At 45.7% G+C, this 23590-nt stretch overlaps 1 protein-coding gene across 1 annotated transcript; it reads right to left on the reverse strand.

Moving 5' to 3' along the window:
* Positions 1 to 383: 383 nt before the first annotated feature.
* On the reverse strand, positions 384 to 20879 carry LOC144169055 (uncharacterized). Its single transcript, XM_077698054.1, has 5 exons — positions 20676 to 20879; positions 13212 to 13363; positions 7982 to 8046; positions 1547 to 1633; positions 384 to 804 (listed from the first exon to the last, which is right to left on the reverse strand). Exons 1-5 carry the CDS (start codon positions 20790 to 20792, stop codon positions 677 to 679), a joined length of 549 nt encoding a protein of 182 aa, XP_077554180.1. The 5' UTR covers positions 20793 to 20879; the 3' UTR covers positions 384 to 676.
* Between the last annotated feature and the right edge of the window lie 2711 nt (positions 20880 to 23590).

Here is a 23590-nt window from a genome sequence, read left to right on the forward strand (position 1 = left end):
ATAACTACCTGGAGAACTGCCCCTGTGGGAATTAGTATGGTGATTGCACTGAACGAGATATGCCACAAAGCCACTATCCCTCGACCTTGGTTACGTTTTTTCCGTATTTTAGCAGTTCTTAACGCGTGTAATAACATCAGCTTAATGGTGGGTTCATTGGTAACTTGATAATCACCCGATAAAACGTTGAGGAATTAGAGGAATGGAATTGAACTGCCTGGCAATTCCCGGAGTGGGAATGGGCGATGTTCCGGCATTCCGAGGAATTGAAAGGAATGGAATTCAGGTAACTTGTAATTCCCCGGAATGGAATTGGAATGGAATGGGGACGCCCATTCCGCAACACTGCTTCACACTGGTGGCGGTCTTTGAAACTTCTGATCGATGTGCGTCAAAAGTTCTCTTTATTTAAAATCCCGAACGATACAGAGCATTGTACAGGTTACTACAACCTGTCCAGTTGCTACGTAACTTGAATATTTGAAATTATTCGAAATCATGGGGAGGTATCTCACTAGTATCTAACAAACTAGTCTTCATTATTAGATAACAATGTTCTCTGAAACATATTAACAAAACAACTAAATTCGCTAGCTCGTTTCTTCAGTAAGATATGAAGAAATGGACAATACACGTGACATCGCAACGTCAAAACGTATACAGTTGAACCATTAAGCTATTCTTTGGCACCGCAGGTCTCTTCGTCGAATACCCAGCTTGGAACAGGGCAGATGTCGTCATATTGCTCAATACAGTGTTCCGGTATGTTGCTTTTGACTTCGTCTGTGACCCACAGCATGCATTCTGCGTTGATAGAAAACAGCAATTTACATACCACCATATGGTCCGAAGGTAACAGTAGCTGACTCAAAGAGAACATAAGGCATGCAGGAAAAAATGTCCTTTTGTGACAACATCGGGCTACTAGTAAATACGTGATGGATAATAATAAAGAACAAAAAAGCATCTCGTTTGGCGTGGTCTAAGAAAATGTGGGTGAACCGTCAATTCCTAAAAGCAAAATAAGAGTGAATCGCACGAAGCTTCGTAAAGTATGGGATACTGAGCTAGACGGGATACCGAGAACGTTTCAGCGTATATTTCTCTTTCATTCAACACAGTTATGAGCGGTCGCTTGGCTTTGCTTTCGCTTCCATTCGGGATTGGTTTTGGGCAGTTTATATTCGTATATTTATTGTGATGGTTTATCACTTCCCTCTCTTTTTTAGCTTACCATCACTTCTTCGAGAACATAGCAGGCGTCAGATGGTATTAAGTATACAAAAATGCCCTGGCACTAAACACACTAAAATTACTTTATTTCCAATTTACTAGCAAAATTATCCTTTCAATGATATTGTATTCGTTACACAACTCTCACTTTTATTTGTTTCCGCTGTTTTACTCTAGCTGACACGCAGCTTATACAATGCTCACGTCAAAAATTTGAAGAGAGTCTATAATCGTTCCGCCAACAAACAATTTCAGCATACGTAAGTCACTTCAACGAAGCTTATTGTCGTTTCGAGAAAACCTGATAACTCACGTTCGATGTCGTTGTAGGGAACTGTCATTACTACACACTCCTTGTAGTCGGTATAAATAAATTTTGCCACGTTTTTCTTGGGGTTATCTGAAAGATGTTCGCCAAAATGGTGGTGAGTCAAACTTTAGTAAACCTGAAAACAAAATATCTCAAATTCGAATACACCTCTTTTGTGTTTTTTGCATATAAAAAAGTAACGTTGCAGGGTTTCTTTTTCAGCTTTGTCAAAATGGTTGGCTCGTTTATGTTTCTCATCCAGTTCTCGCGGACAAAGAGCGCAAAAGAGGTTCCTTCATCGTGTGCATCGCGCCACGGCCAGTCTGGCATAGCGCGCGAGTGCGTCCAGAGCGGCCGCGGTCATACATATCACGTCTGGTAAATGTATGATCTTATAGAAAACCTTGCACAGCACATCAATAAATAAAATGCGACGTTTGTGCTTGCTTCACAAGACGCCTTCTCCCACCAACACACGTAAACTCTTTCTCCTTTCTTGCTCTCAGGCTCTTTCCTTTTTTCTCTCGCCATGCGTGGGTAGCTTCGTTTCTGATATCGCCCGCGTGTTACGGCATCAAGATCACCCTCACAGTTATGTGTATTTTTGTGTCAAGTCTCTCGCCAACATCTAAGTGTAGCGCCATCCTTCTCGACAGGGGCGATGCCTAAAATTACGAAAAACTTTCAAGCACGTGCTTTGTTATTATTACTTTCTAAATTGAAGCTCGTTTTTGCCTCACTGATGATGTTTGATGTGGCGGCAAAACGCAGTGAAAGAAAGGAAGCTTTACACAATCATTTTCACAAAACGATGATGATGATAACCGAAGGCAGTTGAAGAGGCTCAAGGAACCAAATATGGCCGCCTATCTTCTCACTTCGCTGCCAATGTCATGGAAATACGAACCTTCTGCCGCCCCTGCCACGTACACCCGGTGGAAAAATAAGCCGGGGCACGCGAGCGCCTGGCAAAATGCATCGCCGCGCCATCTGACGTAGCACTCTGGTGTCGAGGTACCGCTGTGCTGGTGTGCGTCCAACCCAGGTATATTGCCCCGTCTCTTTCTTGGCTTCAAGCGACAAGGCTGATAGCATTGGGCGCTTGGCATTAGGGCCAGATTTTGTGCTCAACACATCTCGCTGGCATACTCTTCGGCTGCGGACGGCGAGGGTAATGCAGGTTTACCTCTATACGCCTAGCTCTTATAAAGGACGCATTGCAAAGGGGTTTTGATTTCTTACTGTTGCAGGCCGGGGGTTGTGACAAACCCTTGTAACCTAATGTCATATGGGCCAGAGCGTGGAAGTACGGTAATTCCACGGGACCTCCTCGAGGAATCGGGGAGGCCGCACAATCCCTGCCCAGGGAGCGTGCAAAACGGCCGCCACAGCGGAGGTTCCTGGTCAACTGGAATCAGGTCCTACGCGGAGGTCGGGCGGTCGGGTGTCAGCCCGGCACTTGGCAATGCGGTTGAAGCAGGACGACGTGTCGAGATCGATCAACTATGACTTTCTATGGCCGGGGGAAGTAACGCACCCCTGTAATCCAGCGTGAGAGGAGGCCGGCAAGTCAAGTTGCAAAAGTAGCAAGTGCTGGTGAGCGTACAGTCGTTTGTATTGGGAATACCGATTATATTCGGGAAACCATTACGGGCCGAGGGACTGGCGACCCTTGTAACCGCAAGCTGTGGCGGGGCCAGCGACCTGATCGCAATATGTCGGGGGGAGTGACAGACCCTTGTATCCGAACGTCAAGGGGGGTAGATGTTGTACCGCCCGTATGGGGCCGGGGGGGGGGGGGTCGCGCCCCCCTGTAACCTTGCTGCGAGGGGCCTATAGACTGATCTTCTCTAGCTGAGGCGCTTGCGAACCTCGTCGCCCAAATGCCACTGGGACGTACTTTCACGAACTACTTGGTGTCCCGCACGGGGAAAACGGGGAAAGGTGAGGTTAGTACACCGACCGGGGAAACTCTCCTGGCTTAGTAACGGCTAGTAGGCCCGGACCGATCTCCTCTGCCGAGCCGTCAACACCGCGGCAATGCCAAAAGACTCTTGTTCCATTGAGCGAAAGAGTAGGCACAGAGGAGGACATAAGTACATGGCTCTCATAACCGCTCCCGTGGGAGCCTGGCGAAGGTGGATTTCAGTTAACTTTCGCATACAAACTTCCGGAGTCCGGAGACCGTGAAAAGCAGGTGTTGCAAGTACCCGTGTATAGTGGAAAGCTTCACTGGTGATCCGTGAGTACCTGGTGCGGGGCCGTCGGTCAAGGACGTTAGCACGCATCGGCCGCTGAGCTGGGGGTCGGGAGGGGGCCCGTCCGTCGCCACCAAATAGGGTACTTCCTGTCTCCGACAGTTGGGGCCCAGCTATCGGACCCTATGGGTGAGCGGTAACCCGTGGCAGGGACCGCTTATTTGGCAACTGGCACTGTCTGATGCCCTCGCTGAGCAATCAGTCTTGGAAGAGAGTCAGACAAAAGGATTGGAGCAAAATTGCTTCCCTCATTCCCACCCTTCTTCCCATAACCCATCCCGATGTCCAAGTTCCCGTTCCCAGCAACCCACCCTATCCGGCTTTTTCCTAGGGGGGACAAGAGGGGTCCCCCCGGGCTCGTCCCCCTGGCGGTGGCTCGCAAGAAAGCTTTTTCCCGTTAATTTCTCTCCACCTTCGGGTGGACAAAATTCTCTTTGCCGGTTGGCCCTATTTTTGTGCTGTTGCAATTGGGTATAACCGGTTGTACTACGGTGGTACCGGGGAGCTATTGAAAGCTCCATTTACTCGATGTTAAAGGCGATGTCGCTTGTTTGCGTGTCTGAGAGGGAAATTTCGGTCTATGTCTCCTTCAACCAATTGAACGCGTATGGGAACACAGGATTTATTTTAAAGACGAGAGCCTTTCTTGGGCTACTTAAACCCAGAAATTGTGGTTTGTCTGTCTGTCTGTCGGTCTGTCTGTCTGTGTGTCTGTCTATGACTCGATTCAGCCTCCCGGCCAAAGAAAAGCATATATTGCGCAATAGTCTTATATCTACACAGCCAAAGGTAAAAGTCTAAGCCCGGTTTATATGTTCATACTTGTCAACTTTGTTGAAGAAGAACAAGACATTACGCAAATATAGGACAGGAAATTAGTACACAAGGGATATTTACAGCGTTCCGTTATTAAAAAATTCATGGATGCTTGCTTTTTCGATAGCAAATGATATTCCACATCAGCTTCAGAACCCCGCCGCCTACTGTTGCCCGCGCCACTTCCAGGCGGCATACGAAAATTCACGCGACAACAGCAACGAATGGTCATGATGATGATGTTCTCAAAGATTTTGGCACGCACCCACAAGGGGGGATTGGCCAGGGCTAAATCGGTTGTTCCAATAGCTAGGTTTCACGTTCTCCTTGGAACGCACGTAGAGCACGGCCACGTGGTACTATAAACCTTGAAGTCGGCCGCCTCGATTCACGCGCCTCACCGCCGTACTGCAGCGCTGGCATCGAGGAACCCGGCTTTTAGCAGTGAAACGCGTAAATGCAAATCGTTTTGAGCAACTCTTTGGTGTGCTTACTACGGGATGAGCGCCACTGTACAGGAACAGCATGAGAGGTGACCGGGAAAGCAAAGGGGGGCATTTCCTTGGCAAATGTCTACAAAGACTATCTTCTTTTGACGACATTTGCCACGAAAGGAGCAGATACGCGGCAAAGGATTTGTCCCTTTCGTCAAGCCCATGATTGGGCAAATTTCTTGTCGCGTTTTTCCCCCGTGCGTACGTATTATAGTACGTGTGCAAGGTTACCTCTCGTTACACTTCACTCAAATAGATTATTTCCAATCTCTATTCCTTCCCGCTTTGGTGTGCCCTTTTTTAGTTACCAACCAACTGCATGTTTAAGGCAGAAAATACAAGTACGCGATGGAATATCTGTGGCAGGAGTTCGTCACCGAGACAGGCAGGATATGTTAGCGCTTGTTTTGGCTCACAGCGAGCAATTCACACTTCACCCTCACCTTTTGCCGCCAAAGCGTGGGCGAGCGGGGCATGTTAGCAAAGACATTGACCCGTATCGCCAAGCACTGAATGTGGTCAGCTTTGCCACTCGAAAAAAAAAAAAAAAAAACAGCGTACTACACGTGGGTTGGACGCGCACGCGCGCAGCGGTGTCTCGACAGCAGAGCAGAAAGTCAGATCGCGCGGCGATGCATTTTGCCACGCGCTCGCGTGCCCCGGCCTATTTTCCGCCGGGTGTACCTTCCTCTCTTCTCTTTCCCGCCAACCTCGCACGCTCTTACCCTGCCCTTTCCCTCCTCCCAAGAAAAACACTAGGGAGGCTTGCACAGATAATTCAATTTTGCCGCGTACCGCTGCTCGCGGCATCGGTGCAACCCGTTGTTGCTTTTTAACTTGGAACGCTGCCACGAAAGAGCACCCCGAACGCTTTTTGCATTGTGAAAACAGCGCATTTTTAGAGGCTGATTTCTTATTTGCATTTGCAGAAATCATGCACAATCGTATTTTTAATTTAAAAAAACTGCAAATATCACGTATTCATTGATGTCTTGTTTGGAATATGCTTATTGTTTTCTTTTTGCTCAACAATATTGACAAATGTAAACAATGCCACTAGATTTAGTAGTTCGTAGATACTTTGCCTACATCAGCGTCTCGTTCAACAATTTTTTTTTACTTTTGGACGAGCGACAGAACCGAGGGACAGACGGACATTGATATAAAGACCAAAATTTCTCCGATAAGTATCCAAAAAAAACTATCGTCTTTTAAACGCCTATAGGTGTCGAAACTGAACCTGGGTTTCTCGCCTTATGGAGCCGATGTACATCGAGTCACTCCATTCCGACACGGTTGAAGCAGTTTGCATTTTGCATTTAAAATGAACCTCTCTTGGCCTCACTGATGGCCACCGCCCCGTCATCGAAACTCTGTGCGCCCTGACAACACCAAGCACAGCGAACAGACCCCTCACGAGAAAGCTGGGCGCGTCAACCATCGTTGTCGTTATGAGAAGGGGAGCTTGATTTTTTGTGCACGTAAATGAGATATAACCACTGCCGGATGCCTGAAACAGGTGGCGCAATAGGCCAGGCGTATCTCTTAAAATGGTCATGCAGGCAAAATACAAATTTGTTTTATTTGAAAGATTTGATGGTTTACATTGCGGGCCGCGCTTTTCCGGCAGCAAACGATGCTTTATTTACTGAGAAAGTAAACCATTTCAGCCAGAAGTTTGATTCTCCCGCTAAATGGTGTTTCTCGACGTCTGCGATGATATATCCAGAGCAGGTGTTCACGCGAACGTTAGTGCGCTGTTTATTCTGCTGAGAACTGCGGGACGTTTTGTTTACCGTCAGCACTCCTAGATGGCTCCACCATACCGTCAAAATGGCGGTCCATTCTCGCTTTGTTTCTGACCGTACTTGCACGTGGCTTGTTTTTGTTACAGTGGGTAGTAATGGTTTCGCGAAAGATTGTGCATGCTCGACAAACAGGGTCACGCAAGACAATGTCGCTCTCGCCAATAGGCCAGTGTCGTGTGAGACAACCCCAAAGCGCCGGGCTGCTGTGCAGCTAACATAAGCGCAGTGCGCACAGTACCAAAAGCGGTACGTACTGGTGGTTCTTTGTTTAAGTGTACTTTAGTAACTTCCACTGTTTACCCCGCCATTCTTACTGCTATAAAATAAATAAGTCTCAAATTTAGGCGGCAATAGCTCGTTCTGCAAGCTGATGCTGGTAAGCGCAGCGTAACTGGTTTTTGCTTTTACCGGCTTCCGCCAATCGCACAGCTGCCCAAAATACATCATAGTTTCTATTGCGGGAAATGAGCTAGTGGGTCGCACGACCAGTCTCTTTTTGCCTAATTATATTGCTTATTTCAGTTAAGTTATCTTTAAAGGTGGGGTCAGTGTTATTCTAGCAAGACAATCTTTTGCACCAACCACGCTTGAATTTTGTTTGCATTACCCCTTTGGGATATCGCTCCATCCAGATGTTACATAATTGCACGGCTCGAGTTGACACTCCACAGTAAGACCAGTGCCAACATTTCTATGGTTTTATTTCGCCGCCACAAAGTTCACGGGAACTTCGGGATCCAATTTTCACTCAAACGTGCCCGGCACGTTAATTGAGCTAGCATGTCTGCGTATTTCAAAGGGCTGTTTTGAAATTATCTCGCAGAACAAGCGTGTTTTAGCTTATAACAATAACTTGGCGCGCCTAGAGCTACTTCCAGATCGAGTATTTGCATCTGGTCTCCTAACACTGAATTACAACACGAATGAAATATTTTTCAGGTTGTTTACGCAGCCTGTAGGCTTTTCGCCCCGGGGATATGATATCGAAGTAGTGAAAATTGTCATTTCTTATATGTGTATTCTATTTAGTTCCGCATAGGTTACCAAATGAGTCGTTCTTACCGTCCATGAAAAACACAGACTCGTCCTTTGAACGTCCGGCAAACATATGCATAGTCACGTTCTTTCTGCAAGAACAATAAGAAATGGTTACGGCTTGTTAGTTTCTAAATTCCACGTTGTACTCAACTATATGTTCAGTGAGCCAAATACTTTTCTAAAGCACATTTTTGTAATCTAGAATGGAGAAATAGCAATGTGGGAGGTATCCTCATACAAGCTATCTGGGGGCTGTGTTTTTTTTTTCTTCAGGTAATTCAGGTCCGGTGTGATGCTGTGATACGTGGAATAATAACCGCGGCCAATCAGAACCATATCCCTCTCCGACGTAATCGTTTGCTTGAGCGAGTTGTATCGTCAACCGGGCGCTCGAACTGTAAAATCTTCCCAACTGTTTTCCCAAGTGGAACCCTTGCCCTGTTCGAAGGGACACAGCAATCAACACACAGTTTCAAGAGTGAACACTTACGTCCGCCTTCCTTTAATGTCTTCCATTATTGACAATACCCCTTACACTCCCTCCCCCCCCCCCCCAAGTCGCGGCTCTTCCTGAGCAGAGATCTTGGTCAGCGTTGTGAACATATAACCATATGCTGAGCACTGATTCCTTCCTTCTAACACCAAAAAATGTTTATACCTTTTACCTGGCAAAGCATTCCTGACGGCCGACATTTCTGATCGACTGGCCCGCTTTTTTTCGATAATCTAGCTTAAAGGAGCCATGAAGAGAAAACACAAGTTTGGTTCATTCAAAAGATTGTCTCGTTAGAATCATACTGACACCACTTTTAACGTAAACGTCGCTCAAATAAGCTACACAATTAGGAAAAACGGGAATGGTCATGCGACCCACCAGCTCATTTCCCGCAACAGAACCTATGATGTCACATGAGCTAAGCTCTGCGATTGGCGGAGGCTGGCAGAAGCAGACGCAAATTAGGTAGAGCTTACAAACTAGACGAACGAGCGATTTGCGCTTAAATTTAGGGCACATTCTTTACAAAGCAATAAGAATGATGGGACAAACAGTGGAAGTTACGAAAGCACATGTAAACACAGAAGTACTGATGCGTTCTGCTGTTCGTACTGCGCACAGCATGCTTGGTTTAGCTGCACAGCACTACGGGGCTTGGGGTTGTCTCAGACGACACTGGCCGATTGACGCAAGCAACGGTGTCTCTCGTGACCCCATTTGTCGAGCGAGCACTGTTTCAGGGAACGAATATTTTCTCCCAGAACAAAAACAAGCCAGGTTTAAATGCGGGCAAAAACAAACCAAACGCTTGCCACGGTATGGTGGCGCCATCTAGGTTACGGAACGTAAAGAAACGCGGGAACAAACCAACACCGCTGTACAGGGTGGAGACAACCTTTGAACGGTCCCGTGCCGCCGCAATTGGGCCAACGGGCTCAACGCGTTATTCTTTTCGTTTCCCACGAGACCTAGCAACGCGAAACAGACAATATGATTCAAACTTCTTCAGTAAACCGCGTTGCGGTGATACTTTTAGCGCTGTTTTGACACAATGACTTGCTTCGGCGGCGAGCGAGCAACCGAAAATGGCGGCGCCAGCGTATACGTGTCTCTACCCTGTACGGCGGATGCGTGAATGAAGGTACTCTAGGCTGCAGAGCGGTTAGTTCCTGTGATGTCATTTGGGACCATGAAAACGATTGAGTGGGAAAATCAAAATTTTAACCTAAATTGTTTAATTTCTCAGTGAATAAAGCACCGTTTGTATCCGGACAAGCGCTGGGGGCACTATAAAACACGAAATCTTTCGAATAAAACCAACGTGAATTTTCGCTTCATGGCTCCTTTAAGAAACAGCTACGCATGTCATTGCGGTTAAAAACCTTTTTTTAGAATCCAATTTTTCTCTTTTCTTTATGTATGGGCGCACGTCCACGGTTTCGTTGCAAAAAAAATTGCGGCTGCAAGTTGTTTTGGTAGAATGTTATTGCTTTTTTAACTCCAACTGAACGCTTTCGCAACTGAAGTGGCGTTTTCTCTAAGCCATGGCAATAACATTTGTAGTTTACCTCTAACCTCCATTATAGCCCTAAATTCCTTTATTAGGTCACATTTCGACCTAATACCGGTGGTCGAAGGTGATCTCTGGTACATTTTTTAATACTGCTGAAAACTTTTCGAAAGGGGTCAAGGTACTTATTCATTTTGCATTCGGAATGTGTAATTTTATAGAAAAAACAGGGTGCAACTAGTTCAGCGTTGTTGTTCGAGAAATGTAAATACGATCTAAAGTTGGTCACATTGGCTTTCACGTATTATGTTGGTGGAGTATTAGACGCATGAAAGAACTTCAAAATGCCAGCTGTCATGTATGCACAACAAATGGAGTTATTGGGGAATATGGCACAAACCTGTACAAACAAGTACATTGGTGCTGTAAGAAACCAACGTAACTGGGCCGAAACTGTAGTCTGGCGAACTAAGATATTATGGTATTTACCCATGAAGCTTATACGCCTCCGAATAATGAGCCAGGAAGCAAATACTTTGTAAAACGTAAATTTTGGGTTAGGGCGAATAAAAAAGTTTGTCCCTTTAGAAGAATACCAAACGGGCTATTTGAAGACGTTAAAAATTTTGAGATACAATACATGTAGCTAGGGCAGACTTCTAGCGTAGTAATTGTTGCGGCGCTTGTATATTTTTATGCCGTTAAACGCTTGAAAAGCGATAACTTGTGGAGGCTGATGATTGTAAACGAACCGGAGGGAGGTCAGACGGTTGCCAGCCCAAACACGTCGTAACGTTCATTATTTTTTAATGTTTATTTTTCAGCGTATTTGTTGTAGAATACGGATGTTACAGTAATGCGCAGCATTTTCTCCTTGGAGCACTTGTGGCATGTGGCACCAGCCAGCGGTGGACTTAATAATATCTATGACCTGCGTTTCACGGATATTTCTACGTCGGCGGCGTTTTGCGGCATCTGCGATATCAAACTCAAGATAACAGATGTGTTTAAGTATTCCCGTTACAAACTAAATAAGCAGAGCCTGACGATTACTATATTAACAGCCGCATTCAGGTTGTTTCAAGCTGCCTTGAAGTAGAGTTCGCGAAATGACGCCATGCGGCAAATCGCCATCAATAGCCGTGATGAGGGGCCCCATTTGTTGCTATAGTTCCGTGTTTGTAGTCTGCCCAGTGCGCCCATCATCCGGGTACCCAACGCGTCCCGTTACCACTTGAACACTTTGTAAACCGGGGTGTGATGCTAGTGCAGAGGTGTGTAGGCAACACAAGAAGATTGAATTTGAATGACAGTGACAAAATGCCAATACTGGAGGATGAAAAAAGAGCGGAAGTCCGCCAATGCTACTAGTAAGACGGGCAAACGTGACCATTCAGTCGCGCAGCATGCAAAGTACGTGCGGTGGGGTGTGCGATGCTCGCGAAACACAGCTGTGTGGTCTCCTACTGCCGGAGGAAGGCGTGCGGATGCGCAGAGTGTCACGTTCTTTAGGTAAGGGGCAGGTGCTCACGCATTCCTAAACGTCCAAAAACGAATCTTTTAATAGTTTTCTATCGAGGTTCTATTCTATTCGGTAACTTTGGCGTTGATTTTTGTGAAATAGTTACATCACACTTGCACCTTTTCGCACCAAAAAAGTATATATCTATTTTGTTGATTACAATTCAATTCATCAGAAAGAGCCCAGCAACAATGCTCCAGAAAGTGAGGTACAAAATAAGTTTACTGGACATTACATTATACAATGTCAAATCAACGGTTCACCGTTTTGAGTTTGCTGTAATAATTGCAGTGTGTAGATCTTTCGTTGTCAATATTAGCGATATCTTCTTTCTCACGCAGAACACCTGGAATGCCCTGTCGGAACCAATGACAAGAAAAACAAGATCAAGGGTGACGAGCACACTTGGATATCCGGGCCTGTCCCACTTTGTGTGCTCCGCAACAGTGCTTCTATTCATATTTTAAAGAGTAGCTGATTTGGGATTCTGAAAGGGTCACAGCTTTTCGTTTCAAGCCAGGAAGCTTCCACGAAACACGGTTCTACCCTACTGCTTTTGACCTATCGGTTCCTATTGGAAAAGTATTCAAGCATACTAAAACGCCATGTGACACGTCCCTTCGGAAGATAGTTTCTACCGCTCTAAACGTTCTGCCATGCTGCCGCTCTAAGAGCACCACTGTGACATGGCTTTTTAGCCGTAATCTCTTCTTGAAATTCATAATTAACACAACATAACTGCTCATAGTGGACAAATAAAAGTGTCTGAGCCTGTGTGAAGGTATAGACCATTTCAAAACATATAGTCCCCCACCTCTTGAGTCCCATGAAATCCTACCTTTTCAAAAACGTTTATGACACCCCGGAGATTTGTGCTTCCTCAAGTACAACCCCTTCTGCTTAAACGAAAAACTTGCTCTATTCCTTGTGAGCTTAGTGTCAACGCACTACTACGCACAACACTATGAAAGCCCCGCCCCAATGTCACCTGGTTTCAGGCTCAAATCATCCTTTCGAAAGGGAACGCCTAATACTGTCAACTAAACGGCATCAATGTATATCCGGGTAACAAACCTACACCTTCCTCTCTTCCTCGATACGACCGTCGTCTACTACAGCATCTGCCACGACGGCAATTTAAGAATATGCGAAAGGAGCTGATCTCACTGTACGTGAGTCTGGGCCTGCTGGCCTGAACCAAAAGAATTTTCGCAGTGAACAGGGAAGTCAGCATACATTTTCCGTAATCCTATAAATGAGACGCTGCTACTTGGACACCTGCGGTGTCTGCACACCAGTGAGACAGAAGGTGTATAAGAAGGCTATATATTTCCGTTTTTTTCAAAGAACTTTCTGCCTGATGTGCAGTCATCTGGCGTTGCTCAATGGCTGACTGGTTAACAAGCGGTCTAGACGCGGACTGCACACCTCTTTCCGTGTATTCCGAGAGCACTCCGATTACGTATCTTTGTGAGGCCGTAGACGCGAACGGATGGCGGAATTTGTTAAACTTGTTTGCAATAAAACGCGCAATGCCAACACACCTTCTGACTTAACCTTTAGGAAGTAAGCGTAGCTGCTTCTATTAAAAATGCGCGCCATCGACACTTTCCTAAAACTTATCGCTCCTTCCCCATATTGCCCTTCTAATGATGACATTCGGAAACCATTTGGCCTATCAAGAAAATATTACTGTTCCGGTGGTGTGTGTTGCACCTGTGATTACCTGTTTTTGCCGTCGTGGTCCTTGAGCATCCAAACGTAGGTGGAATAAGGTATATCCTGGTTTAGATAGGTTCTCACATTCGTTAGGCAGTCGAGGTCCCCATCTCCGTCTTGGTCGAAGATGGCCACAACGTAGTCGAAAATTTCGAACAGCTGGGAGGCAAAACACTGGCGCTGATGACCCGTCCCTACAATTGTATCGTAAAAATATCTGAACGCACATCAACGATCTCGCTTTGACAATGAACACCCTAACAAAAGAACCGCGTTGAATCAACGCGGTCTTTATTCGGCATTTGTGTTACTATTTCCAGGGGCGCAGATAAAAAGCCACACGGATGGTGCTTGACGGGGCCAGAGTCCCTTCATACACACATATATAATACCAAAAGAGTGCGTGAAGCAAAATATTATTTGATGGATAGTAAAGCGTTGTCGAAATAATTAAGTAATTTTTCAGCAAGAGATTTGCGATTAACAGGGGAAGGAAGACATCGGTCCCAGTACTACAGTTCAACAGTTCAAGAAATAATCAAAGTGGGACGATTTGCCTCAAGCAGACACGGCTATACAATCCACTAAGAGCGATGCGTTCTCGCAATTTGTATCCTTCGTTCTAGCACAGCAAACATAACAAGTAAGGCACGGAATGTACTAACGGGTCGAATCAGAAAACAACGGTAGTGCTCAAGACAACAGTTGTCGTCCAAGATTTGTACAAACTACAGTTCAAAAATATTAGTCATGGTTATGTTGCCCAGACAAACAAGCAGTATATGAAATGCGACGTAAAGGGCGAATTATTTAGGACTAATTTAAGGCTAGTACGAAACAAGAATCGTAATCTTGAAAAGATGCCAGCGACACGTGCTATTTTGTACGCAACGATATTAACGTGTTAGCTTAAAAATAAATGTTATTCAATAATATTGTCAAGGCGTTTGACTGAGAGAACAAGTTATACAGCAGTGGTACCGATCAGTGTCTCGGAATTAACGTCTACCATTTTACTTTGGTAGCGGTGGTGGTGGTTGTGTGGGATCAGGCGGGGTTAGCCTGGCTGGATATGCCGGCAACTACTCCTCCAAATATTTGCGCAGAATTCAATGTCTCCTGTGAAAGACGATGTGGTCCAGAGTGCTGTGTGGGGCTGCCAGCTTTTGAAGCGCTGAGAGCATTGCAGTCCGCTCGACCACATGCTCTGGGCAATGCACTACGTAGTGGTGTACATACCCTATCACTGCACATGACGAAAACGTACCTGTTTCTAGGCGTTTAGATACTAATGATTGATTAATTGCAGGGTTAAACGCACCGACGCAACGCAGGCGATCAGGTATGCCGTAGCGGAGGGCTCCTGCTTAATTTTGACCACCTGGGGATCTTTAACGTACGCTGAAATCTCGTACACACGGGCGTTTTTGCTGTTCGCCTTCATCAGAAAAGCTACAAAGGATATTCGGTATTTATTACCGAGCACTCTATGGTATGTTGTATCGTCCAATATGCTCTACAGGGAATCTTTGCCTAAAGCTCTCGTGTTATAAAATTTTACAGCTTTGAACCAGTGTTTTTCTAGTACAATTTTTCTCTTAGCCACAAAAAATTATTTCGACCGCCGAAAAGATATCTTGAAGGTTATAAAGAGCGAAATATTACCTACAAACCTTTTCACTCACAAGGAAAGCACCATAGATGGCAGATAAGAACTGAGAAGAAAATATATTTCTTTCGGTCACTAGAAGCCTTTTCTGCTGGCCTGACGTAATGAATGTTCGATATTACCAATGAAATTAAATAACGGTGGCTGCAGAAAAACATTGCCTGAGCAAATTGCACTAACTTGCAAATGGTCAACTAACTAAGCGTTAAGGAACATATACAGGGTGATAAAAATTAGGTCATCAGGCTTTTTTTAATTAGGTGCCTAAATTTACGTGAAGATCACCTTTGCAGTGAGGTTTCGTGCAAAGAGGGACACAGAATCACGTGGTAATTATACATGTCCGTGGCTTAACTAAAATTGAATAATTAATTTTTTGGTGGCTGCACTAAGAAAGCATGTTTGTATTGAAAGCTGGAGGCAATGATGTCTCCACGCAGTGTCATTTGGCGGAAGTCTTCTAGCGCATCCGCACTCCGAGATAGCGAACTTCCGAATTTAATTACCGTTCGCATGATTACGCATGCTAGAAACTGAAGACTGGCGCAAAGCTGCTCGCCTTGGTTCTGTTTCGGTAGCGGTTCCGAGTACTGCAAAGACTGAAAGACTGAAAGGGACCCTTAAACACTGTTTTCAACTATCTTTTGAAAACTTAAATGCTTGCAGAACCTAGTCACCCAGCACACCTAGTACTTAGATTATGGGGTCGCAAAGTACCTCAACCAAAATTTACTGCTGTATGCCCATCAGATAACTTGTAAACTCGCTCAAAAGATTTTTCGCTCTTTCCCGGTCTTGACGTTCTTCGACGGCTCGAATTACGTCATTAAGGCCATGTACCGGCTATTGGCCGTTTTGTTTTCAGTTGCGGCAATGAACACTTTTCCATAGCAACCTAAAGAATCCACAAGAATAGCAGAAATTGAAGGCGTATCTGGTGCGACGTGGAAATCACGCAGTGTCGCTTTGTGCTGGTGATAACTGCAGCTTTTGCGGTGGTTCCAGACAGGAAGGGAATTGTGAAAAGGCTTATCGAAAGTGTTGCAGGGTCCCTTGAAAGGGTGCCCTTTAGCACTTTTGCCTATGCCTCCACCCTATTGTCAAACTAAAGGCGGCACTCAGCAGGCACCTAGCAAAGAGAGAGCTTTGCGCCGGTCTACACTATCTTGTCACATCATCTTCAAATTTTCGTCTTTACATTATCACAGTCTTTACATTATGGTCAGCCTACACAGGTCCACTCTATTTTGCACATCAATTATTCTTTTTAAATGTTAGTATGAATATTATACCGTTTAAGATGCTATATCAAATCGCAGGCAAGGCAAAGCAAAGCAACACCCATGAGAGCGCCAATAAATCAGACACCAAAACGACAAAATAAAAGGGACATTGCTAGCGCTGCAGCGTACGATGAGGCCAGCTTGAATGACTCGGTAACATATTTATGACAGCCAAGGGCCATCTCGCAACAACTTTCTCCTGCATTTAACTAGCTTGATGAGGGAACGCACGCGAATGCGACGAGTATTCAGCATACCAGAACATGTGCTTTGAAGTCTACAAATTGCAATCGCACACATCGGCACCAGAACACCCAAATCACAAAAATTGTTGTTCGCTTAGGTTTCGATGGGAGCTGGTGAGCCCATGACGGCTAAAGCCCTGTGCAATTGCCGGCCCCGTATTGGCGAAATTAGTGAAGTACTAAAGCCGATATAATTTCTGAAAGGTTGACAGCGATTGCGGGGTCTGTGAAACCGAATCCAAATCAGGGCCAATAAGAAAGCGTTACGAAAGCGTTCAGGTGCACTTTTGTTAGGTTAGGCCGTAAAGGATATTAACAAAAACCACACACGATGTAGATGAGCGAGAATGAGAATTTGTATCAAAATATTGTGCTTGATAGGAATTCGAAAGTTTAATAGTAATCATCACATAGAATTGACCAAAAAAACAAGTTTTTCCTGTCACTACAGGATACGAGGGTAATGGAGGAACGGCTGTCACATGGACGTTTTGACCACGCCGCAGTCCGCCCGTTGCTGTTCGTTGTAGCACTTAGCAAACACAAAGACAGCACACTATTATTTAGAAAGTGCAGATAACAAAAGGCTCTTTCAATACGCAAAAAAATTCGCGGTGTATCTGCCCACTTTGCTGCGAAGGCTGTGTAAAGACGACAGTCTTCCCTCGCCCGCCGGTGCAACGTAAATGCCTCCCTTCGCTTTCCCGCTAACCGCTCGCGCTCCTTCTCTCCCGTCTTGGTCGTCCCAACAAAACAACGTGGAGGTTTGATCAAGCCGTTTCCCCTTTAGCGCGTTCAGGTGCTCGCGCGCCATCTATTAGCACCTTTATTTACTATTCAACTTGAAACGCGACCACGTGGTCTAGGCTTTTCGCGTGCTGTACTTGCATTTTTGAGTCAAACAGTAGTTTTCAACGCATTTTTTTTTGTTATAACGAAAATTATGCATCCATGTTCATTTATCAAAAAAAATAACACTCCATATGCCTCTTATGTATTCATGTCTTGTCTCAAATGTGCCCAATATTTTCTTTTTCCTGAACAATAGATCAAATTATGAAGTCTTTTATATTTAATAGGGTCTAAAACGTTTGGCCTATATGAGGCTATCTTTCGAGTATTCCTTTAACTTTCAGCCAGAAATCTGAATCGAGTGACAGAGCAAAATTTTCCGCTGTGAGTAGCCAAAGAAAGACTATCTTCTTTGGTTGTGTGTGTTTATTATGGTTTACGTTTTAGTATTTGCTTTTGTGTTTGTTATTTGTACGCTAATGAAAATCTGTGCGTGAGGGTAAGGTTCGTAATGTGTAAACTAATAAATGCTCCTATTCATGTTTTTTTCTTCATTTACAGAAATGTTCTGTTATAAAGCAACGTGGAAAACTGGGACTGTTGGTTCATGATTCAGGGATTAAAAACCAGCCAAGAAGACGGAGACACAAGGAAAGAAACAGAGTAATCTTGGCGGGTAATCTGTGATACTTTCTTGTTTGTGTGTTGTTCGATTTTATGCATTGTCGCGAACTTTATCTTTAGTCATATACGAAGCGATAAGTATCACTTGTTGAGTTCTGCCCATGCGCAGCTTGTGGTTGGGGGAGGTTCTTGTTTTTCTTCATAAAATTCAGTTGTTAGTCCAGCATAGTCCTGTCTGTTTCTTTCCTTGTGTCTTCGTCTTTTTGGCTGATTTTTAATCCCTAAATATTCTGTTACGTTGTTGAAACAGATGAGTGCACAGTTACTGCGATAGAACTGTTTGATGTATTAAGAGAATAGATGTATTAACGTGGAAAGGGAGCCGGGACCCCGTCAGGCGGTTTTCGCCTTTATTCGTAGATCTTCTGTTAGACGTGTACACTATTGAAGAAATAAATGAAAAAAAAATGGTCGCGTACCTGCTCAATTTTATGCAAACGCTATCGAAGGACGGTTGTACTCTTGCGCCGCTCCTGCCACGTCAACACATCTTTTCTTTTTTCCGCCCAACTCTCACGCTCTTCCTGTCCCGTCTCGATCCTCCCACGTTAGAAACGGTGGAGCTTTGCTCAAGTCCATTCATTCTCCCGCGTTCCACTACTCGCGCGAGATGTCCTGGGACCTTTCGTAACTGTTGTTCTGCTGTCATAACCCTAGCAACGGCGCAAACGCTTTTTTGTAATTTTGGGTCAAAACATTGTTTTGAAAGCGTGTATTTTTATTTGGTATCAGAAAAGCAAGTATTCACCCACTTGTGCTCAACCCAACACTGAAAGTACCAATATTGTGAGATCTCAATCTGTCCGATGCGCTATTGCCCACTTCAAGGAGACGTGGATAAGGGCCCTTGTACTGTCGTGGCCAATTCATCGCATACTTCGTCTAATGAGCTAATGGGTTGCGTGGCCATCCACTTTTTTTCTAATTATGAAGCTTATTTGAGCAACGTTTACGTTAAGAGTGGTGTCAGCATGATTCTAACGAGGGAATCTTTTGAATGAACCCCACTAGTGTTTTCTCTTCATGGCTCTTTAATGATAGAACGTATCGCAGCAGCTTAAAATACGAATAATAAAAACGATAAATCAAATATACGGCGTCCATGTGTAATTGGAAGAAAAAAAGGAGAAACTCTACATCTGCAAGGAGCTTTTTAGTTCATGGAAACAAGATGCCTAAATACAAGGAGCCAATCTAGTGCATACGACAATAAACATATATACTTTTAAAAGAGATCCAAATTTAGCGCTCCTTCGCGTAATCTATTCGTATCTGCAATAGTTTGTGACAAAAGGTTTGTTGACCATGCGTCTTCCTCGCAGTATATGTTTTCAAATATTGGTTGCTCGCTTCATACGTTGCAATGTGCGCGTTCTGATCCGCTAATCGCAAGGATTCTTCCGTTATTTTTTTTAATTGTGGTTTGTTTGTTCTCCAGAGGGTAAACTTGATAATGGTGGCAACTGGCTTCCTATTGTATTCCAGTATTTGGGTGTGTCTAAATTTGTTTTGGTTGAAGCCAGCCCAAACTGACTGACAGTAGCTAATCGCACTTTGGATTTAATATTGTGGTCTGGGAACAATGTACAAAACAACGAAGATTGCAGCAAAGCAATATTTTAAAATTATGTCTCCCTCGATTTTCCTTATGATAACGAATAGTTCTGTAACCCAAGTACCTGAACAAAATCAGCGAAGAGCCTCAGAACAAGAGGTTTTGCATCAGTTGTGCCTCGAATGCGTATATCAAAGTGGTTAAACGTCCCTTTGCAACCATCATGATAAGCACATGGGTATTGAGTTTAACTGCTGTTTTTTTTCGTAATTCTCCATCCAGGCAAAGTTATTTTTAAAGCACGTTTAACAGCATAGAGTGCATTGGTAGAAAAGAATAGCTATGCTCACGCCATTTTTTGTCACCCTGAATTAATAAGACGCAACGCGAGCTTCTCCCAGTTCCCTAGGAAAGATTGCGCGATTAGACAAGGCTTGGTTGCTTTAGATACTTTTCCAGTGCTTGTGCATCTGAAGTCAAGGGGTGCCAAGATCGGTCTTTTGTGGTCTTCCTATATACATCTTACTTGAATAAATGCTCATCGTTTGGTTCGGATTTGCTTGTATAGTGTCCGAACTTTCGCGCATAGGGCACGGTATATAAATCCTGATATTCGCCCGGTTGGTGGAGGATAATAACACTTGTACTATGGGAAAAGCGCCAGGAACAACAAAGCATGGACCTTTGTCCAGCAAAATGTGTAAGGTTCTGTCGAATGTCAGCGCATCCTCACTTCTTCGCTCACGCTTGAAAGGACTGAGATTACAACTGTTACGAGGAGAAATTCAAAAATCCTGTTTTGCAATGGTCAAATAAAATATACTTTTTAATACATGGCCTTTCTTGCTTAAACAGACGAATTTTAAAAGTAAAGAGTAGCAAACGACGGAAATAATATTGTGCGCGTAGTTTCTGTAATGCACCACCCCATAAGTTGAGTGGCGCAATTTCAGCATTTAACAAATGCCCAGAATTCAAAAGCGGCCATAGCACGAAAAAAATGGCGCCCGATTTCTTGCAAGTTGCGCGTAGTTCTAATAAACTGGAATAGTCTGCTTTAAGAGTTCTCGTTTATATAGACAATTCCTAATTTGGCTTTTATTGTAACAAGCAACTTCCCGCAAGCAACTTCAGACTGCTTAACCCACATGTAAGGTAAGACTGCATCTCTTAATGAGCGAGATAACGCGATTTTAATTATACACAACCGAAATATTGAGGAAGAGAGCACGATTTAACTTACCTTAAAAACATCAGGGGTCTCCCGTTGCAGCGCATTTTTGGGCCCGGCGAAAGCAGCGCTCGGGTTTAGTGAGAAAGTATAAAGGCCAATAATTGCCACTGAAGCCAGAATATTCATGTTTGCGGCTGAAGCTTGTTATGCTCAAGCTTGTTATGTTATGCTGAAGCTTGTTATGTTTGCGGCTAAATGAAAACTGGCTACCCGCAAATGCTTTATATACAATAAATGGCTGCTGACTCCCTGCTGTGTACAGCAAAGTGAGAGGACCGACGACTATTACAGGTGAGCATATGTGAACGACAGTAAAACTGTCAAAGTAGCGACATGGAGACCAAATTCGTTTTGTCCAAAACCTTTATCAATTTTACGCACGTTCAACCAAGCGCATCACCTGAGCTACTCCGCCATCGCAGCCGCACACCTGTAGCTATCACCATAGCAACCCAAGATATACCACCGTAAAGGTACACTCCTACAATAGAACCGGGACTGAGCGGATAAAGGGCAAGTGTGGCTATATGAAAACTGGAAAGTCAGCTTCTTTTTCGTTGCCGTTGGTCTTGAGGTGATTTCTTACAGTTGCTGAGTATGTCAATTTAATACAAGTACCATATGGCAGGCCAATGGAAGGAACATAGTAATGTATGTTTGCTGTCTCTGTGGAATTGCGTTCGTTTAAGTGTATTCCTTTACACTTCCGTGTCATTTCGACGCGTCTTTGCAATTACTCACGCAGTCGACATGGCTAAAGGAAGGACGACGACGACGACGAGCTGTGCTACCGTTCGGTACATCGACTCCCGTTTCAACTCTCTCAATCTTTCGACAAACGCGCCATCCAATGGATTAGTTTGCACCAACCGATTCCTCTCGACGAGCGGCATCGAACAAGACCACACACAGGTCGGTGAGTGGACCTCGCGGTATTTTATGACCGTTAGAAATTCTGAAGCGAGGACTGCCACGCTACGAGTGAACACAGCAGCCACTTGCGCGTGCACTGATTGCTCTCGCGCTGAAAAAGCGCAGGCACGGTTGAGACCTGTGCGCTGGCTTTAGTTGGCAGTTTTTATCTCGGCAATGGACTGTGAAGAAATCGACAACCCGCAAGATACCCCACAGCAAGATGGTGGCTGGTTGTCGGTGCACTACCGCAAATCGAAGCGTGTACTAGTGCCGGAAGGCCACGATGGCGTTGCAAGCCCAGCTTCTCTCAACCCTAAACTGCATTCAAAGCGAAGACGACCACCCCCGCTTCCGCGGCAGGATTACAAAGTGGTTCTGCGACCACGCGAGGGACTGAACCTCTGTCAGTGGAAACCCCATCACGTAGCTCAAGGGATTGCACTCGCCTGCAACAACCACCCGAGCTGTGCCGAAAACCGCCTCCTCGTGCGTACCAACCTCACCCAGAACGTTGCGGTTATCAGTACGCCGAGACGGCCGACATACTTCGGAAACTCACGCACATCAAGCTCGCCGGCAAGGACCACGCCGTAGCAGCACCGGACAACTCGGTGAAGGGCGTGATTCACGGTATCGAGCCTGGCACCCAGCCCTCGGAACTCCAAGCGCACCTCCGAGCCCCGAACCACAGCATCCTGTATGCGCGCATGCTCGGTCAAACACAGACGGCTGTCATCACCTTCGAGGGGACACGTGTGCCGCACTACGTCTACTACTACGGTGCTGAAACACGCTGCCTCCCGTACCAGTCGACGCGGCCGGTCTGTACAATATGCCTGGGCGTAGGGCACCGAGCAGATGTCTGCCCAAATCCCGAAACCAACCGCTGCCCACAGTGCGGACAAGCAAGCCCAAGGGAAAATCATGACTGCAAGCCCACCTGCGCACTTTGCCAAGGCGACCACCCTACGGCGGACAAGACATGCCCAGCGCGACTACGAAAGCACACACGTCGCCAAGGCGCGACCCACGACGGGAACGAGGAACTGCCTGCTGGAATTTTGCGACGCAGACGGTCGTCAAAGCGTTCATCTTTAGGGGAAGAGCAGCAACGCTGGTCCTCCAGGTCTGCCTCCCGAGCCCGTTCCAAATCGAGGCGCCGTTCCCCGTCCCAGAGTCAGGTTCACTCCACGTCGAAGCGCCATTCCCGATCCAAGAGCAAGACCCGCTCCAAATCCAGACGCCCTTCCCGATCCAAGAGCAAGACCCGCTCCAAATCTAGGCGCCGTTCCCGATCCAAGAGCAGGGCCTGTTGGAAATCGGGGCGCCGCTCCCGGTCCCGGCACCGTTCCCGATCTCCGAGCCATTCCCGACCAGGCTCCAGGTCTGCCTCCAGATCTGGCCCTGGATCCAGCTCCGGCAAGCGGCCCAGATCCAGTTCCAGACTATCAACGTGGACCAGGAATCCCGGCGACCCGCAGGCAGGGGGCGCAGATGTCACCAAGGTGAACGGGGCGGCGCGTGTAGCGCAGCATCCCACTGGTCGAAATCACACCCACGCAACTCCGGACACAACACACACTTCTCCCAACACCGCACTTCTACTCCAACAAGTACTAGCTGAGGTCAAAGCACTTCGAGCTGAAAACGCGGAGCTGAGGAATGCAAATCAGGAACTGAGAAAAGCGCTCCATGCTAAAGAACAAGACAGAGGGCTAATTCCTGAGCAGCCAATCGAAACCCCGTCATCCAACACCGATACGCAAGATCAGATAAATTTACTTCGCGAAAATCAAGCCCTCATACAGCAGAACATGCTGGCCATCCAGGAAACCCTTACTAAGTTAAACGTGACGGTGGAAAGGATGCAGAACATGCATATTACGACGCCTACCTCTACCCCAGTGCGCAACGAAAAGCGTGAAAAGCCATACGCACGACCCACCCTTAAACCCCGCCACCTCTCTTTCGCAGCAGGATGGCTAGGGCCCCAAAAAGGCAGCTGGAAC

Source organism: Haemaphysalis longicornis, unplaced genomic scaffold, assembly GCF_048455015.1.
Source record: "Haemaphysalis longicornis isolate Haplotype H1 unplaced genomic scaffold, Haemaphysalis longicornis Haplotype H1 scaffold_2, whole genome shotgun sequence".
In the NCBI taxonomy this organism is placed as follows: Eukaryota; Metazoa; Arthropoda; class Arachnida; order Ixodida; family Ixodidae; genus Haemaphysalis; species Haemaphysalis longicornis.